The sequence below is a fragment of the Nicotiana tabacum genome, chromosome 16 (genome assembly GCF_000715075.1).
Source record: "Nicotiana tabacum cultivar K326 chromosome 16, ASM71507v2, whole genome shotgun sequence".
NCBI lineage: Eukaryota > Viridiplantae > Streptophyta > Magnoliopsida > Solanales > Solanaceae > Nicotiana > Nicotiana tabacum.
Genome location: NC_134095.1, coordinates 6262123 through 6276036, shown reverse-complemented (window position 1 = coordinate 6276036; position 13914 = coordinate 6262123). Strand labels below are relative to the sequence as shown.

At 35.5% G+C, this 13914-nt stretch overlaps 2 protein-coding genes across 2 annotated transcripts; one reads left to right on the top strand and one right to left on the bottom strand.

Moving 5' to 3' along the window:
• The first annotated feature begins 431 nt into the window (after nt 1-431).
• On the top strand, nt 432-1585 carry LOC107793260 (pathogenesis-related protein 5-like). Its single transcript, XM_016615588.2, has 2 exons — nt 432-609; nt 821-1585. The coding sequence occupies exons 1-2, from the start codon at nt 555-557 to the stop codon at nt 1510-1512; spliced, it is 747 nt and encodes a 248-aa protein (XP_016471074.2). The 5' UTR covers nt 432-554; the 3' UTR covers nt 1513-1585.
• Nucleotides 1586-4698: 3113 nt separating this feature from the next.
• Nucleotides 4699-13585, bottom strand: LOC107793270 (uncharacterized). The gene is made up of 16 exons (XM_016615595.2): nt 12951-13585; nt 11447-11782; nt 11218-11358; nt 10742-10874; nt 10500-10613; nt 10269-10417; nt 8745-8837; nt 8552-8612; nt 8072-8404; nt 7726-7852; nt 7545-7644; nt 6679-6748; nt 6418-6570; nt 6234-6329; nt 5385-5704; nt 4699-5242 (listed from the first exon to the last, which is right to left on the bottom strand). The coding sequence occupies exons 1-16, from the start codon at nt 13059-13061 to the stop codon at nt 5060-5062; spliced, it is 2520 nt and encodes an 839-aa protein (XP_016471081.1). The 5' UTR covers nt 13062-13585; the 3' UTR covers nt 4699-5059.
• Between the last annotated feature and the right edge of the window lie 329 nt (nt 13586-13914).

Sequence of the window (13914 nt, the reverse complement as noted above, 5' to 3'; positions counted from 1 at the left end):
TTTGCATGGCAATAAAATCTATGGGATTTCAAATATCACGCAAAGAAATCAAAGTTTTCGCCCACAAATCCGCACACAACATAGGTCATGGTAAATATGCAGATACCCAATAAATTCCATCAATGGTAATTAAATACTATAAACATATTAGTCTCGCTCTTTCGACCTAATGACAAGGCTCCGTCTAATTTGAAGTATAAATAGATTTAATTTGTATAAAATTCCATATTACAGTATACCGTTTTCGTTTTCTAAATAAAATTATGCATATATGATATAACTAATAATATCATAAAAATAAGGTAAAATAAGTCGATTTTTCTTTTATAGACACTGATTTGTCCATGCAAATTAATTTTTCCTACGTGATGGGGGGAGGGGGAGGGGGAGATATGGGAATAATGAGTTATAAATAGAAGGGTCCAATGCTTTGATAGTCCAAATTTAACTTCCACAAATCTAGTCGCTTAATCTCCACTTCCCCGATTTTCTCCCCCCAATTACTACCATTATACTCCTTAATATTTTGTTTCTTCTGCTAATTAATTCCAAATATGGCCGCCTTGCAAAAACAGCCTCTTTTGCTCCTAATTGCTCTCTTCATGTTCAGTAAGTTTTCATCTCTTTATTTGCCCAGATTTTATTTTTAGAGATTCATATGGGTAGTGTATTTTAACTAATTTGAAATTGAGATGTCGTAGTTAATACCAGGGTCAACTGAATGTATTTTGTTCTATTTTTTATTATGCTTTATACGTTCATAATTTTTACCAAAACAGAGCATGTAACTTCTTCTTCTTTTTTTACCTTTTTTCTGCAGAAGCAATTGCTGTTTCAGCCACGCAGTTTACGCTTCAAAACAATTGCGGTTACACAGTTTGGCCCGGTACACTTTCCGGCAACGGAGTTTCTATCTCCGGCGATGCTGGTTTTGCATTAACTCCCGGCGCAACCATCCAACTCTCCGCTCCAGGCGGTTGGTCCGGCCGGTTCTGGGCCAGAACCGGTTGCAGCTTCGACGATTCCGGCAACGGTAAATGTACAACCGGCGATTGCGGCGCATTGAAGTGCATCGGTGGCGGCGAACCGCCGGTAAGTCTAGTTGAATTCACCATTGCTAATGCTAACGGCAACGATCAGAAGGACTTTTACGATGTTAGCCTCGTCGATGGATACAATGTCGGTATCGGCGTACGGCCTACCGGAGGCTCCGGTGACTGTCAATACGCCGGTTGCGTCAACGATTTAAACTTGAATTGTCCGAAGGAGTTGCAGGTGATGGATAACGGCGCAGTGGTGGCGTGTAAGAGCGCGTGTGCACAATTTAACACATCGGAGTATTGCTGCACTGGCGATCATGCGACGCCGGCGACTTGCTCGCCGACGCAATATTCGAAGCTGTTTAAGGATGCATGCCCTTCTGCTTATAGCTATGCATATGATGATGCTACAAGTACCTGCACTTGCTCTGGTACTGATTATTTAATCACATTTTGTCCAACCAATTCATAAGTTTTTTTTTATGAGTAACAATTTATTATTATTATTATTATTATTATTATTATTATTATTATTATTATTATTATTATTATTATTATTATTAGTACTGTTTTTTGTAATCTCTATTGAGTTATAAGAAGTGGCGAAGTCATATGGTCATAAGGGTGGTCAACTGACTATTTTTTGTCAAACAATTGCACTGTGTATAAGTAAAATATTACGTTTTAAAGGTATATAACACATACTGAACACTCTTTATCAGAAAATTTTTTCATTGCTTTTAAATTTGAACACGCTTTAGAAAATTCCTAACTTTCCCACTGGTTATAAACACTATGGATAGAATTTATTGTTATAAGGATACTAGTCTTTGATTTAGTAACGTTTTGGCCCTTAATTACAAGAATAATATACCATTTACTTCCTATTACTTAATCGCATTTTGTCCAAGCAGTTAATAAAATTTTATGGTTGATCATTTATTTGGTTGTTACAGAGTACTGGAGTATTATTTTCCGTAAACTTGATCATGTTATAAAATTTTTTGATAGAGAAATGTTAGAGTATTACTTATGTAAGTTGGCTGCTCCAATTATACTGCATTAAAAGTTTCATTTACTTTTACGTGCGTGGAATTGTCGGGACAAGGATGGAAAGAAGTTAAGGGGATTCAACACTTTATATATATATGATGGAATTGTCGGGACAAGGATGGAAAGAAGTTAAAGGGATTCAACACTTTATATATATATGACAAAAAAATTAATCTTATATATACAGTGTGATTTTCGACGAAGTTAGTTCAACTAAATCTCTTCCGCCCTCCTAGCTCCTCCCCAGGCTGGGGACATCTCAATTTTGATCATTCTAATTTCTATGTAACAAGAATTTCTCCAAGACTCAAATTTAAACGAAGAGAGCTCATTCATTTCACCATATCCCTCAAGGTGTAACCCTAATCTAAAACTAAGTGAAAATAATATAGTAATCCATTTTATTACTCCATAATTTTGAGGTGAAAAGATTCTTTCCTGGGTCGGTGTGAAGCTTGTGAAAATTAGGTATATCTATACATTGGAGTTCAAAATGGTCTATTTGGGGACGGAGAGGGTCAAATCATTGGTTGATTGAATGATAGATTTAGTTGAACAAATACAAAAAAAGACAGAAGTCAGTCAGATTTGTCCATTTTCAGGGGATTGCAACTGAAGCAACATTTTTAAAAAATAGTGTAGATCAATCGAGGACACTAAACTTTTCTGTTAATTTAATATCCAAACCCCTCGAGTACTCTTCTGAAAATGTTAACATGGATTAATAAATAATTAAATGCTTAATTCATTGTAGAGCTTCGTCATTGGTTACCTGCTAGCTCCAGCGAATATAAAAAGTCCAGTGGTTGCAAAATAGTTAAAAGAAAATAATTATTTACCCATATTAATCGTTAAAAATTGGTTGGATAATGAACTTTTTAAAAATTGGTCAATATGGATAAGAATCATATTATTCACTTAAAAATGGATAATCAATGAATTTATTTTTACATTTGCGAAGCCTTAGGGTTACATCAAGTTTGTGAGACTAGGAGTTCTTCAAAAGTGATCGTATTCATTCACCAGTTAACCTTTTTTTATCCGTATTAAATATGGGTGGGGGCAAATAATTTATCCGTTTTACATTACTCATTTTAGACCCGTCCATATCCGACCCGACCCAACCGTTTGCGACTCTAATAAAAACCAAGCCTATTAGTTGCTTGAGATTTCTAATTTCTAGATTCCGTTTAAAATGAAGCTTACGAGAGAACAAGCTATTTACTGGGGTCAGTGGGGAAGTTTGTACAACAGTTGGAAAACAGAATATTAAATAACAAAAGCTCTAACTTTTACAACAACGAAAAAAAATTTAGTGTAATTTCACAAGTTGGATCAGTAGTGTATATATAGTCTTATCCCTACTTTGAGAAGGTAGACTGACTATTTTCAATGGATCCTCGGCTCATGTAAAGATGAAAAAGAAGCAATAGCAAGAAGCAACAACACTAGCAAGATAGTAAAAACCGAAGCAAAGGAAACAACAAGGTAATAAGAAAACAAAGCAAAAGAACACGTAATAAAAGCTCCAATTTCTAGGAATAAAAAAGTTTGCCTTAAGTTTTCAAGTAAACAGTTTAACACCAGAACAGGAAAAAGAAAAAAAACACAGAAACTTAAAAGGTAATGCAGGTAATCCAATTTAATAAACATTACTCCATCCGGTCCAAAATAAGCGAATTTTTGGCTTTTTTCTTGTGGTCCAAAATAAGTGATTTTTTCAGATTTCAAGAATGAATTAATTATTTTTTTCCTACATTGTCCTTGGAGTAAATAGTGTTGAAATATGTGTTAGAAGTGTTTATGTGAGATAGTAAAGGTTAATATGGTCAATTCTATTGCTAATTAATGCTAAAAGGTGGATTTCTTAATCTGTGTGAAAACATCCAAAAAATCACTTATTTTGGACTGGAGGGAGTAATTGATAACTTATAATAAATGCTACATAACCTATTATACTCCCTCCGGTCCAAAATAAGTGATTTTTTAGTTGTTTTCACACATATTAAGAAATCCACCTTTTAACATTAATTAGCAATGAAATTAATCATATTAACATTTACTATCTCTTCACATAAATACTCTTAACACATATTCCAACACTATTTACTCCAAGGGCAATGTAGGGAAAAAATAATTCATTCATTCTTGAAATCTGGAAAAAAATCACTTATTTTGAACCACAAAAAAAAGGCCAAAAAAAGAGTAACAGGTTATGTTACACTGTCAATATATATTTCCTGAAAATCTAGGTATTGCAAGTCTCAAGAATGAGTGGACTAGAAGTGGCAACTACCAATGAATGAACAGGATCGAAATGCCAATCGACAAAATGAGGTAAGAAAAGGATTTCAAGTTCAGTAACTAAGGTGACGACTTTGAGGCCAAGAATTCGTCTCAAACTTTGAGGCTAGAAATCCAGTATTAGACTCAGTCAAGCATCAACCTGGCTACGAACTTAAATAGAAGAGAGAAAATTATAAACCTATCCGGACACCACAAAAAAAAAATTGTTAAATCTGAAGAATGTAAAATGCTCCACAGTTGAAAGAGCAAGCATAAAATCTAGGAACAGTAAGGGAATTAGGGAAGGCACAAACCAATATGAATACACAATTAATTGATGCAAAGGCCTTGGGCCAATTCATTTTTGCTCCTTTTTTTTTTCCTATTATCCTTTTCCTTGTACACTTTCTCTCTACATTCTGAGACTTCCAAGCCAAAATCTCAAATTAATTTTCCCACCCAAATCTTTTACCAAATGATATTTGGGCTGGGAGCTAAAAAGCAAAAATAAAATAAAAACACTAACTTATGAGCGCTTCGCGCACACATTTTCCTACCCAAGAAAAAAGCTTACAACACATTACAAGCCAATTAAAAAGAAAAAGAAAAAAAAAACTAACTACCCTACAATTTACACCAAATTCATTTTCTAAAACCAATCTTTGCCTGAATAGTACCCTCTAAAACCAAGCGTCCAATTCGCCCCAACCTGTGCAAAGACCTTTACCCTCGCGTTCACTGCTAAAAAGTGTCTGGTCCGAGCAATCAAGAGACGCTCCACATGCCACATTATATGATTGGCAAGCTGAATGACACACTCGTAGCCGGTTGTCACCATCATTGTCACATTTTTGGATTGAGATCTGTTTTTAACCAGTTTAACAAGAATAATGAATAAACTATACACACAAATGCATAATAAGCTTGTTTGAGCTCAATAACAAGAAAAGGCGGAGAATTTTTGCTGCCTCAAATGTTGAGGACATAGCGGATAAAGAAACTTACCCAGCAGGCTAGTCGTTTAGCCGCTCCATCACAATCTCTACCCCTAAAAATGTTCAAAATCTTTCGAGGACCAGCTGGGAATAGTCGGTTGTAGTTGGGCATCACCACTACTTCTTCCAGCTGCTGCAAGATACTTAACTCGCTAGGTGCACAATGTTGTCCCGATACATCATTTTGAAGCACGTCTTTGCAAACGGAGAGACTGGGAAGAAGCATGGAGCTATTCTGGCACGTGTAACCAGCATAGTCAGAACAGCGGAACTCACACACTCCATTGTCACAGACCCCACCGTGAAGGCTGCACTGCTCGTCACAAACAGCTGCGTATCGCCATAGAAAATATAAGCTAAAGTAAACAAATCAACCTTCATGCATCCTTTGAGTGATGTATCATTTAAAGGACAAAGTGAGACATGCATAAATATAAGGTATAACGTAAAGGAAATGTAGTCAGAATGCTGTCTTATAGGAGTAGTCAAATTTGACGTTACAAGATATTTCTCTACCTAATGGTTTCTTCAATTCCATTACTTCCAAGCTCCATTTCAAAAATAATTTGTTTTAGTAAAAAAAGAAAAGTGACATGCTATTCCAAGAATTTCCTTCCTTTTTATCTTTCCTAAGCTGAGGGTCTACCGGAAGCAGGCTCTCTACCTTCTCAAGGTAGGGGCAACGTTTGCGTACACACTACCCTCCCCATACCCCACTTGTAGGATTACACTGGGTTATTGTTATTGTTGCTTGTTGCTATTCCAAGAATTATGAGCTGGTTCGACATACTAAGTTGACTGTTTTTACAGCTAACATATGCTACTGACAATGTATTTGGCTTCAACAATATTACATTACCTGTGGAACAGTCGATGCCCGTATACCCATTTTGACATTCACAAACACCACTCCCAAGACACTTGCCATGTCCACTACAATTCCCAGGACAGGAGCCTGTAAATAGAAAGCAGAAGTTATTACACCAATTAAACAGACTTTCCAAAAGTTTACAAAAGCACAGAAAAAAAGTATGGCAGCTTACGTTTGCTACAATCATGACCACCAAACCCAATAAAGCATTGACATTTTCCACCTAAGCAATCTCCATTGAAATTGCATGAATTGGGACAATGACTAGACAAAGAAACTGGATCCACATCACAGAGTTCATGGTAAGCTGGGCATATGAGCTCACCTACAATTGGAAAAAAAAAATTAAGTAAACGAAAAGGAGGGTTAAAGTTGCATAAATAAACAAAGAGACACTTCAGTGATTAACCAAAAGTAGCACAATTAGTATTACCATTAAAGGCAGGAAACTGGATAGGTCCACCAGCTTTAGGACAAACTTTCCAAATGCCGTCTACAGCAACCTGTGCGGAAATTTCACCAGATAACAGATAAAAGTGAGCTACTCTTCCCCAAGATTTTTTTTTCAAATATAATCTAAGCTGGAAGAAGTGAACTAGGATAAATACCTTAGATCTAGAGCACAGAAAGAGGAATACTAAAATTCCACTACTAGCATTACAGAAATTAACATGAAACTTGCCACTACCATTTTTAATGACCCACTGCCGATTTTAGTCCATCGTAAAATATAGACCTCTCTCCTTAAATGACAATTTAAAATATTCCCGTATGCAGACTGACTTCAGTAATACAATTCCATCTTATTTCAATTTTGATTTTGATAGGACATAAATGTTATTTCCACATGTTCCAACGGCTGTTTATCGTTTTTCTAACAAAAACAATATGATAAGTACATTCAGTATTTCTCTTTTTGTCTCTGCATTAGTCAAACTATGAGGATGGTTAAATAGCCTTCTATTATTAGAAGGGAATATTCACGATGTAGTTACAGTTATGCTTCAGAGGAATGTTGTTTCTTGTAGGTACTAAAGTCCATTCCAAAAAGGTATGGATAAATAGGAGTAGAGTTATTTAGTATATTGTGGACTAGGCATATTGCAAATATTATAACTTCATATTTTTGGATCTCCAAACTGCAAACTCGGAGAAAGAAAATAGAAAGGAATGGAAGAGAATGATCTCTAGTTAGTATCTTCTCATGAGCTCACATATACATTCTCTTGCAAAAGCAACTAAATGAAAAGAAAAGATGAATAACTGCATAGAATAGACGAGTAATTTCCGAAGCCATACCTCTAACGAATTGTTTGAGCACCTATGCTGATAACAACCATTGCCTTGGGTCATAGAACCACGTACAAATCCAGTACGCACTAAAGATGAAGCCATGCACCTGTATTGATTCAAACTAAAACTAGTGAGCTAAATATCCAATTAGATGTAGATCTCCAAAAGCTACAGAAGAACGCCTCACCTTGAACTGCTTCCTCTCACTTCACCTAACATTCTGTCAGGTGCACGAGCACCATTGGTGTCTGTGCATGATCCATCAGAGTAAGCAACAAAATAAGTGCAATAATCAGCCAACGATGACTGACCACCTGCAACAGCCATCCACCATAAGTTACAAAAAAAGAAGCTCGTTCTAGAACTTTATTAAAGCAGTAATATTGGTTTGTGAATGGTAATTGGAATTTACCCAACGATATTATTAGTTAACTTGTTTCTCAGAAAAGTTCAGAGGAGACAAGAAGATTGTGTATCCAAGACAAAAATCAGTTTTCAATGGCTTTGAAATTATCATAATAATAATGGCACACCTCTGTTAGCCTGTGGAAAATAACGAGCCCATTGAGGAAGATCCCCACTATAATTTACAAGTGGACAATAACCTTCTGCCTCCCTATTATATGTACATCCAGATAACTGGGTAGTGTTACAATGATAGGCTCCGTTCCAGTGATTGCAGGGAGAGGTAACAAATTCAGATCCTTGGTTGCGACCCCAATCAAGACGGTCAGCCATGCTATAATTAGCGCGGTACCATCCGCTGTCCTCAAGTAAAGCAAGAGTCATTTTAGAAACCACTGATCTTGTATCCACCGACCCCGTCATAATCTCATTCATCAATAGCCTTTTCTCCCAGTGAGAACCTGCACCAATTTGTTAATTACACAATGGATCCATATTTATTTAGCAAAATACAATCTATAAAGTTGACATCCTGGAACCATGAAAATGCAAGTGTGTGTATCTCAAAGGGACATATTCAAAGACCGGAAGAAGAGAGAATTCTCAACCTGATGTACCACGTCCACCTCCATCTTCTAGTTCCAGTCCAGTGAAATTCTCGGAGAATGCCTGAAGGGATAAACTGGTTAAAGGTATTATAGCTTTGCCCATAAATTTAACTTGGCTAAAAACAACTAGCTAACATACGCTATAGGAATTAGAGAAGGAAAACTTAAGAAAATGAAATACTATAGAATATACCCCATAGTGATAGCGAGCATGCATGATAACTCGAGGAAGCACCACTCGAGTTACCATTCGTCCAAGCTTTTCATCCATTGCCTGTTCAGTAACCTACAGATGGAAATGACAAGTAAATGCACATCAGGCTTCGGCATAACCAGGTTTAGGACCCTTAACTGTCTGAAAAATAGCACAATACAGAATTCCTTGTTAGCAAACAAAGATAATGAAGAAAATATGTATGTTGAAAGGATTTTTGATATATCCAGAAATGGGCACACGAACTGGAGAAAGAGGTAATATCCTTTACAGATGCTGTAGAAGACAAGATTTGGGAATTCCTCAAAGGCAAATATTAGATCCAAAAGGAAATTTGGGATAGTCCACAATAGTTGACAGAGAGAGGAGGTGCTTCACTTTGGGAATCCTATATGCCTTTAACAGCGACAAGTTACAGCAAACAAGAGGAGAGAGCACCAAAAAATGTAGACTAGGAGGAATTAAATCAGTTTGGGCAAGTTTGAGCATCATTCGCAACTTCCAATTGTTCAATTAAACTATTTATAAGGCTTGACATAGTCTTTCCAGTAATAAATAAGTTGAACATAAAATCTCCTATATTTGGAGTATAATGTAGTTGCCGAACATCGAATTGCTATTAAAAGGGAAGAGATAGAACACAATAATAATAAGCTGAACCCCTATACTTCAAAACTTTGAAAACATTTCCCCTTAGGACCTCTTTCACCCCACCTTCTAGTCTTTTTTTTCCTACATTCCAACTTCTTTCAATTGACTAATGAATTGCCTGTTGCACTCTTGAAATAGTCACAAAAGAATAATGGAAGATGATCATATCAATTGACTAACCATATGCTTATCAAGTTATCGAAATAAAAAAAAAATTGACTAATCATATGCTTTTTCTCAAAAAAGTTAACAGGAGAACCAACTTGCAAATGCTTTCAACAGTTTGAACACAATTGACCACAGAAAAGAGAAAATTATGTTAGGGCTTTCCTAAATCTAATAGAAACCAAGCTAGTGGACAATAATCGTTCATCTCTGTCATAAATATTAGACATAATTCCAAAATAAGATGTACTAAAAGTTGTTTACGAAATGGATAAACCATAATAAAAACAAATGTCATTTTTTACTACAAAACCAACGAAAGTGCACATCATGCTTAGTCTTTTATTGTTTTTTATAAATAAAACTAGGTACATTTGTTCCATGTTTAGGTAGATGTATCACATTTTTGGCCGACCTATTTTTTAGTTCCTCAAAAAGAGAAAGGAAAATTTAAGTCTAGCACCATATTTTGTTTCTGCAGCAACGCTAACATAAGGATATCAGAATTTGTGTATATCTTCTACTTGGAAGTGGGAATACGCATAACTTTTTTTTGGTGATTTTTTTCAAGAGATCACCACTGCAGGGGAAGGGAGATATAGTGCAGTCTATGAACTCTTACTAACATGAGTTTCTACTGGTGCTCCTCTGCAAGGTTATATAGCACATGCAAAAATTGACAATTACCTGACTACGTCTACGCTTCCTCTCATCACGGAAATGAGAAAAGGCATGAGGATCAAATCCAAGAACATGCATCACTTCATGTATCAAAGTAGCTTGAAGTAAAGTTTCTGCTTCAGCAGTTAAATGGCGAGGAGCAACATTGACATGCCCTGAAAATGGAAAATGTCAGATTAGAAGCAGTGTCCATATAAAATTTATGCAATGACATGTTTTTGCTCACAAAACACTCACCAGCAACAGCACGACCCCATTGATCACGCTCACATGCTACAGCCCACGCAAGAGTGTTGCCTGTTGTTGGCCTTGTAGTCACCAAAAGAACCAAATCCGCATTTGCAACACCCTCTGAAGTATACATGGAAAAAAATATGATAATTTCTTCCCAAACACGACAATAATGAACCAAATAGAAATGAAAACATTGCAACAGAATATCAGGAATGCCAAACAGATAAGAATCCGAATAAAATTACCTTCAACGTATTTCCTTGGGAGTTGTACACCTCCATCTTGTCCACAAGCAGAATATCCACTTAACCGCAGGTTTCCCCTAACTGGTTCAACAGCTAATGCTCTTCTAAACCAGTCTGCTGTCTGCTCGAGAGCCTGTATTGGATCCAGTAAAAATATTAAATTATTGTCTTTTATCAAAGACAACACAACTATTAACTTGTCAAGTTCGTGACTGTATATTCAGAGACTTTGTGGAATACATACTATACAAAACATGGCCTCACTCAAATACCATTACTTGCATTAGAAATGGCATTGCATGACATAGATAGTCTTATCACGCATGTTCATATTTCATCGGTAATTTTTTTTAAAAGATTCACTAATCTTGCCAGGTATTTTCAACATGCAAATACTAGATCAATTTGCAGCAGAAAAATGCAAAGACATGCTCATCTGGGACAATTTAAGAACAGTGAAGAAAAAGAGGATAAACCTTGCGAAGCCGATGCCTTTTGTCCTCCCCAGCTATATCATCTAAAGTGCAGTTATACCAGCAATCACCATAAACTGGAGGATCCCCATGTGGATTACAAGAAGATGTACCAGAAAAAGAAGCACCTGGTGGCTCCCCGAGCTAATTAAGCAGAAAGAAAATTGATAAATCAGTAAAGACATATATCAAATTTCTCATAAACATTTTCCAGCAGATGATAAGTACTTGCCTTCACAATGTCCCCTACTTTTTGACAGTCTCTCTCAGATGAATGACCAACAGCATCATAATTCAAAAAGATTCTAATGGGTTGCATGACATCATTTTGTTCTTTGGGAATTTCAAGCAATGCCCTTCCTCTATGGTGAGGCGGGTTTGAAACCACAGACTCCTCGTACACCTGAGGAGTGACGGAATACACTTGCAAACCAGGTCTTTTTCTTTGTTCAATTATCTGATCATGGATGCAAGAATGGGATATGGTACTCTTATCTTCTTGTCTCAACAATTCATGGTCCGGCAAAGTTGCTAAACTGGTCTTTAAACACACTAGTAGCAATAGAACCTAAAAGAGGCAAGATACAGAAGATTTCAGAAACAACATCAATCAAAATTTAGCTTTTCTTTCTAAATGTTATCACCATAACACCTTAACTAATCGAGCGGGGAAAAACTATGCCTCGAGCATATTAAGCTAGCGTTTGGCCATAGATTCCAAATTTGTTTTGAAAAATCTGATTTGGGTGAAGTTTGGTTTGAAGATGAAAATGTGTTTGGACATACGTTTTCAAAACATATTTCCCAATTTTATTTTGGAAAAACATGTATATAATTCTCAAGTTTTGGGATTTTGGCCCAAAATCAGCAATTGGGGTGATTTTGAGATTTGGGGTTTGGAATTTGGGATTTTGCCAAAATGTGGGCAATATTTATGGCCAAACATGAGTTTTCAAAATAAATCCCAAATTTATTTTGGCAAAACTCATGGCCAAACGGGGCCGAAGATTAAGAAATAGATGCTCAAAACATATTAAAAAAAATTAAATGTCTCTTCCTAAGATTAACAGCTAATCTCCAAAATCTACATCAAAAATTGAAATCCATAAGCAGTTCAAACCAAATCCACAAGCTTACTAGAGCTGGCCAAGAACCTTACAAACACTAAAGCATACTAGAGCTGGTTAAGAACCTTACAAAAAATTAACAATTACCCCAAGCTGAATAAAGTCCATCACTATCAGTGAAAATACAGATATTAACCCCTCAAGCAGAAACCCCCAATCTTTAAATTCCAATTCAACCACAAAGCTGAAAACGTTTACCCTTATTTGAGCTAATTAATCAAATATACTAAGTTTATCAAAATACCCATTACCCAAAATAAAAAAGAAGTAGAAAATGAAACTTCATAAGGAACAAGAAGATCTTATAAATGGAAATTACCATAAAATGCAACAAGTTCTTGAGGGTAAAAGAGCAACATAACTTCAGTAGATCCAAAAAAACAAAAAAAATCCTAAGTCTCCAAAATCTTTTACAACTAAGAAAACACCTTAAAATTTTCCTCTTTTTAACTTCAGATAATTTTCCAACTATCCAAACAGCTTCCCAAAACTCAACATTCCTAGTATTAAGATACCAGCATGTTCTCCCAAAAATAAAAATACAATTAACCACAAAAATGAAATAATAAACCCTAAATCCCCTTATTTTAAAATTTAAAAAAAGCTTACCTGAGGAAAAAATATAGCAAATCGAAGCTTAGCTGAAGAGCTGGATTTTGAATGAACACTTAAAGTACTTCTACTAATACTACTCCTACAACACCAAATCTTCAACTCCATGAAACGCTGCGTTTAACAAAACACAACACTGCTAACAACAACCTCGGACCCATCAAATCGCCGCCGTGAACGGCGTTTCTCCGATCAGACTCCTCCACATTATATAACAATGATGTAAAGATTGAAACTTTACCACCCACTGAGGTGAAAAAATTGAAACTTTACTAATCTTGAAGATACCCTTTTGGGAATTAAGAACAATGAGAATAAGAAAATGTGAAAAAAATAGAAAAATCTCAGTTCTTGAATTTTCTCTGAACTGGGTTTTTGTGGTTCTGGGCAAAGGTTACTTCTTTAGCTGCTTCTTACAGAGTGAACCAAAAATCTGTACATTTTTTGTAAAGCAAAGTTCTTGTATTTGTTTGGACACTATCAATAAATAAAGAAGAAATATTCAAGGGGATGATATGAAATGTGTATATAATATAAATTAATATAGTATAAAGTGAATAAGAATAGGTAAGGGTGGGTGGAGTTAGATCAAAAAAAATTTGGGATTAGATTAATATTTTATGGTTTTGTTTAATTGGAAAAATGTTACACTTGTTATATAAAATATCATGGTGTTTTATAAAAGGAGTCTTGCTTTTTCTTAGAATTACTGAAATACCATTGCCTTTTTCCTCCATTATAAAAAATGAGTGGCTTACGCTAACCATTGTATGATTAATTATTAGCTGAAAATATATTGTATTATAACCTTTACTTTGTTGAAATGATAAGGACGACCTAAAATACTAATTTAGTTTTGTTTCATTAAATATAAATTTCTTTCTTTAATTATTCGTAAGGAACAAAATAATTGTCTGTTTTTCCTGTCCAGACAGACCTTAAATTTTGGGCTAGAAACTTG

Excerpts from the sequence above, each read along its gene's own strand:
- LOC107793260 (XM_016615588.2), top strand. The coding sequence starts at position 555 with ATGGCCGCCTTGCAAAAACAGCCTCTTTTGCTCCTAATTGCTCTCTTC. Across the intron at positions 610-820 it reads AATTGCTCTCTTCATGTTCA|AAGCAATTGCTGTTTCAGCC; the intron begins GTAAGTTTTCAT and ends TTTTTTCTGCAG.
- LOC107793270 (XM_016615595.2), bottom strand. The coding sequence starts at position 13,061 with ATGGAGTTGAAGATTTGGTGTTGTAGGAGTAGTATTAGTAGAAGTACT. Across the intron at positions 7,853-8,071 it reads TTTTCCACAGGCTAACAGAG|GTGGTCAGTCATCGTTGGCT; the intron begins GTGTGCCATTAT and ends TGGCTGTTGCAG. Across the intron at positions 5,705-6,233 it reads GGGCATCGACTGTTCCACAG|CTGTTTGTGACGAGCAGTGC; the intron begins GTAATGTAATAT and ends GGCGATACGCAG.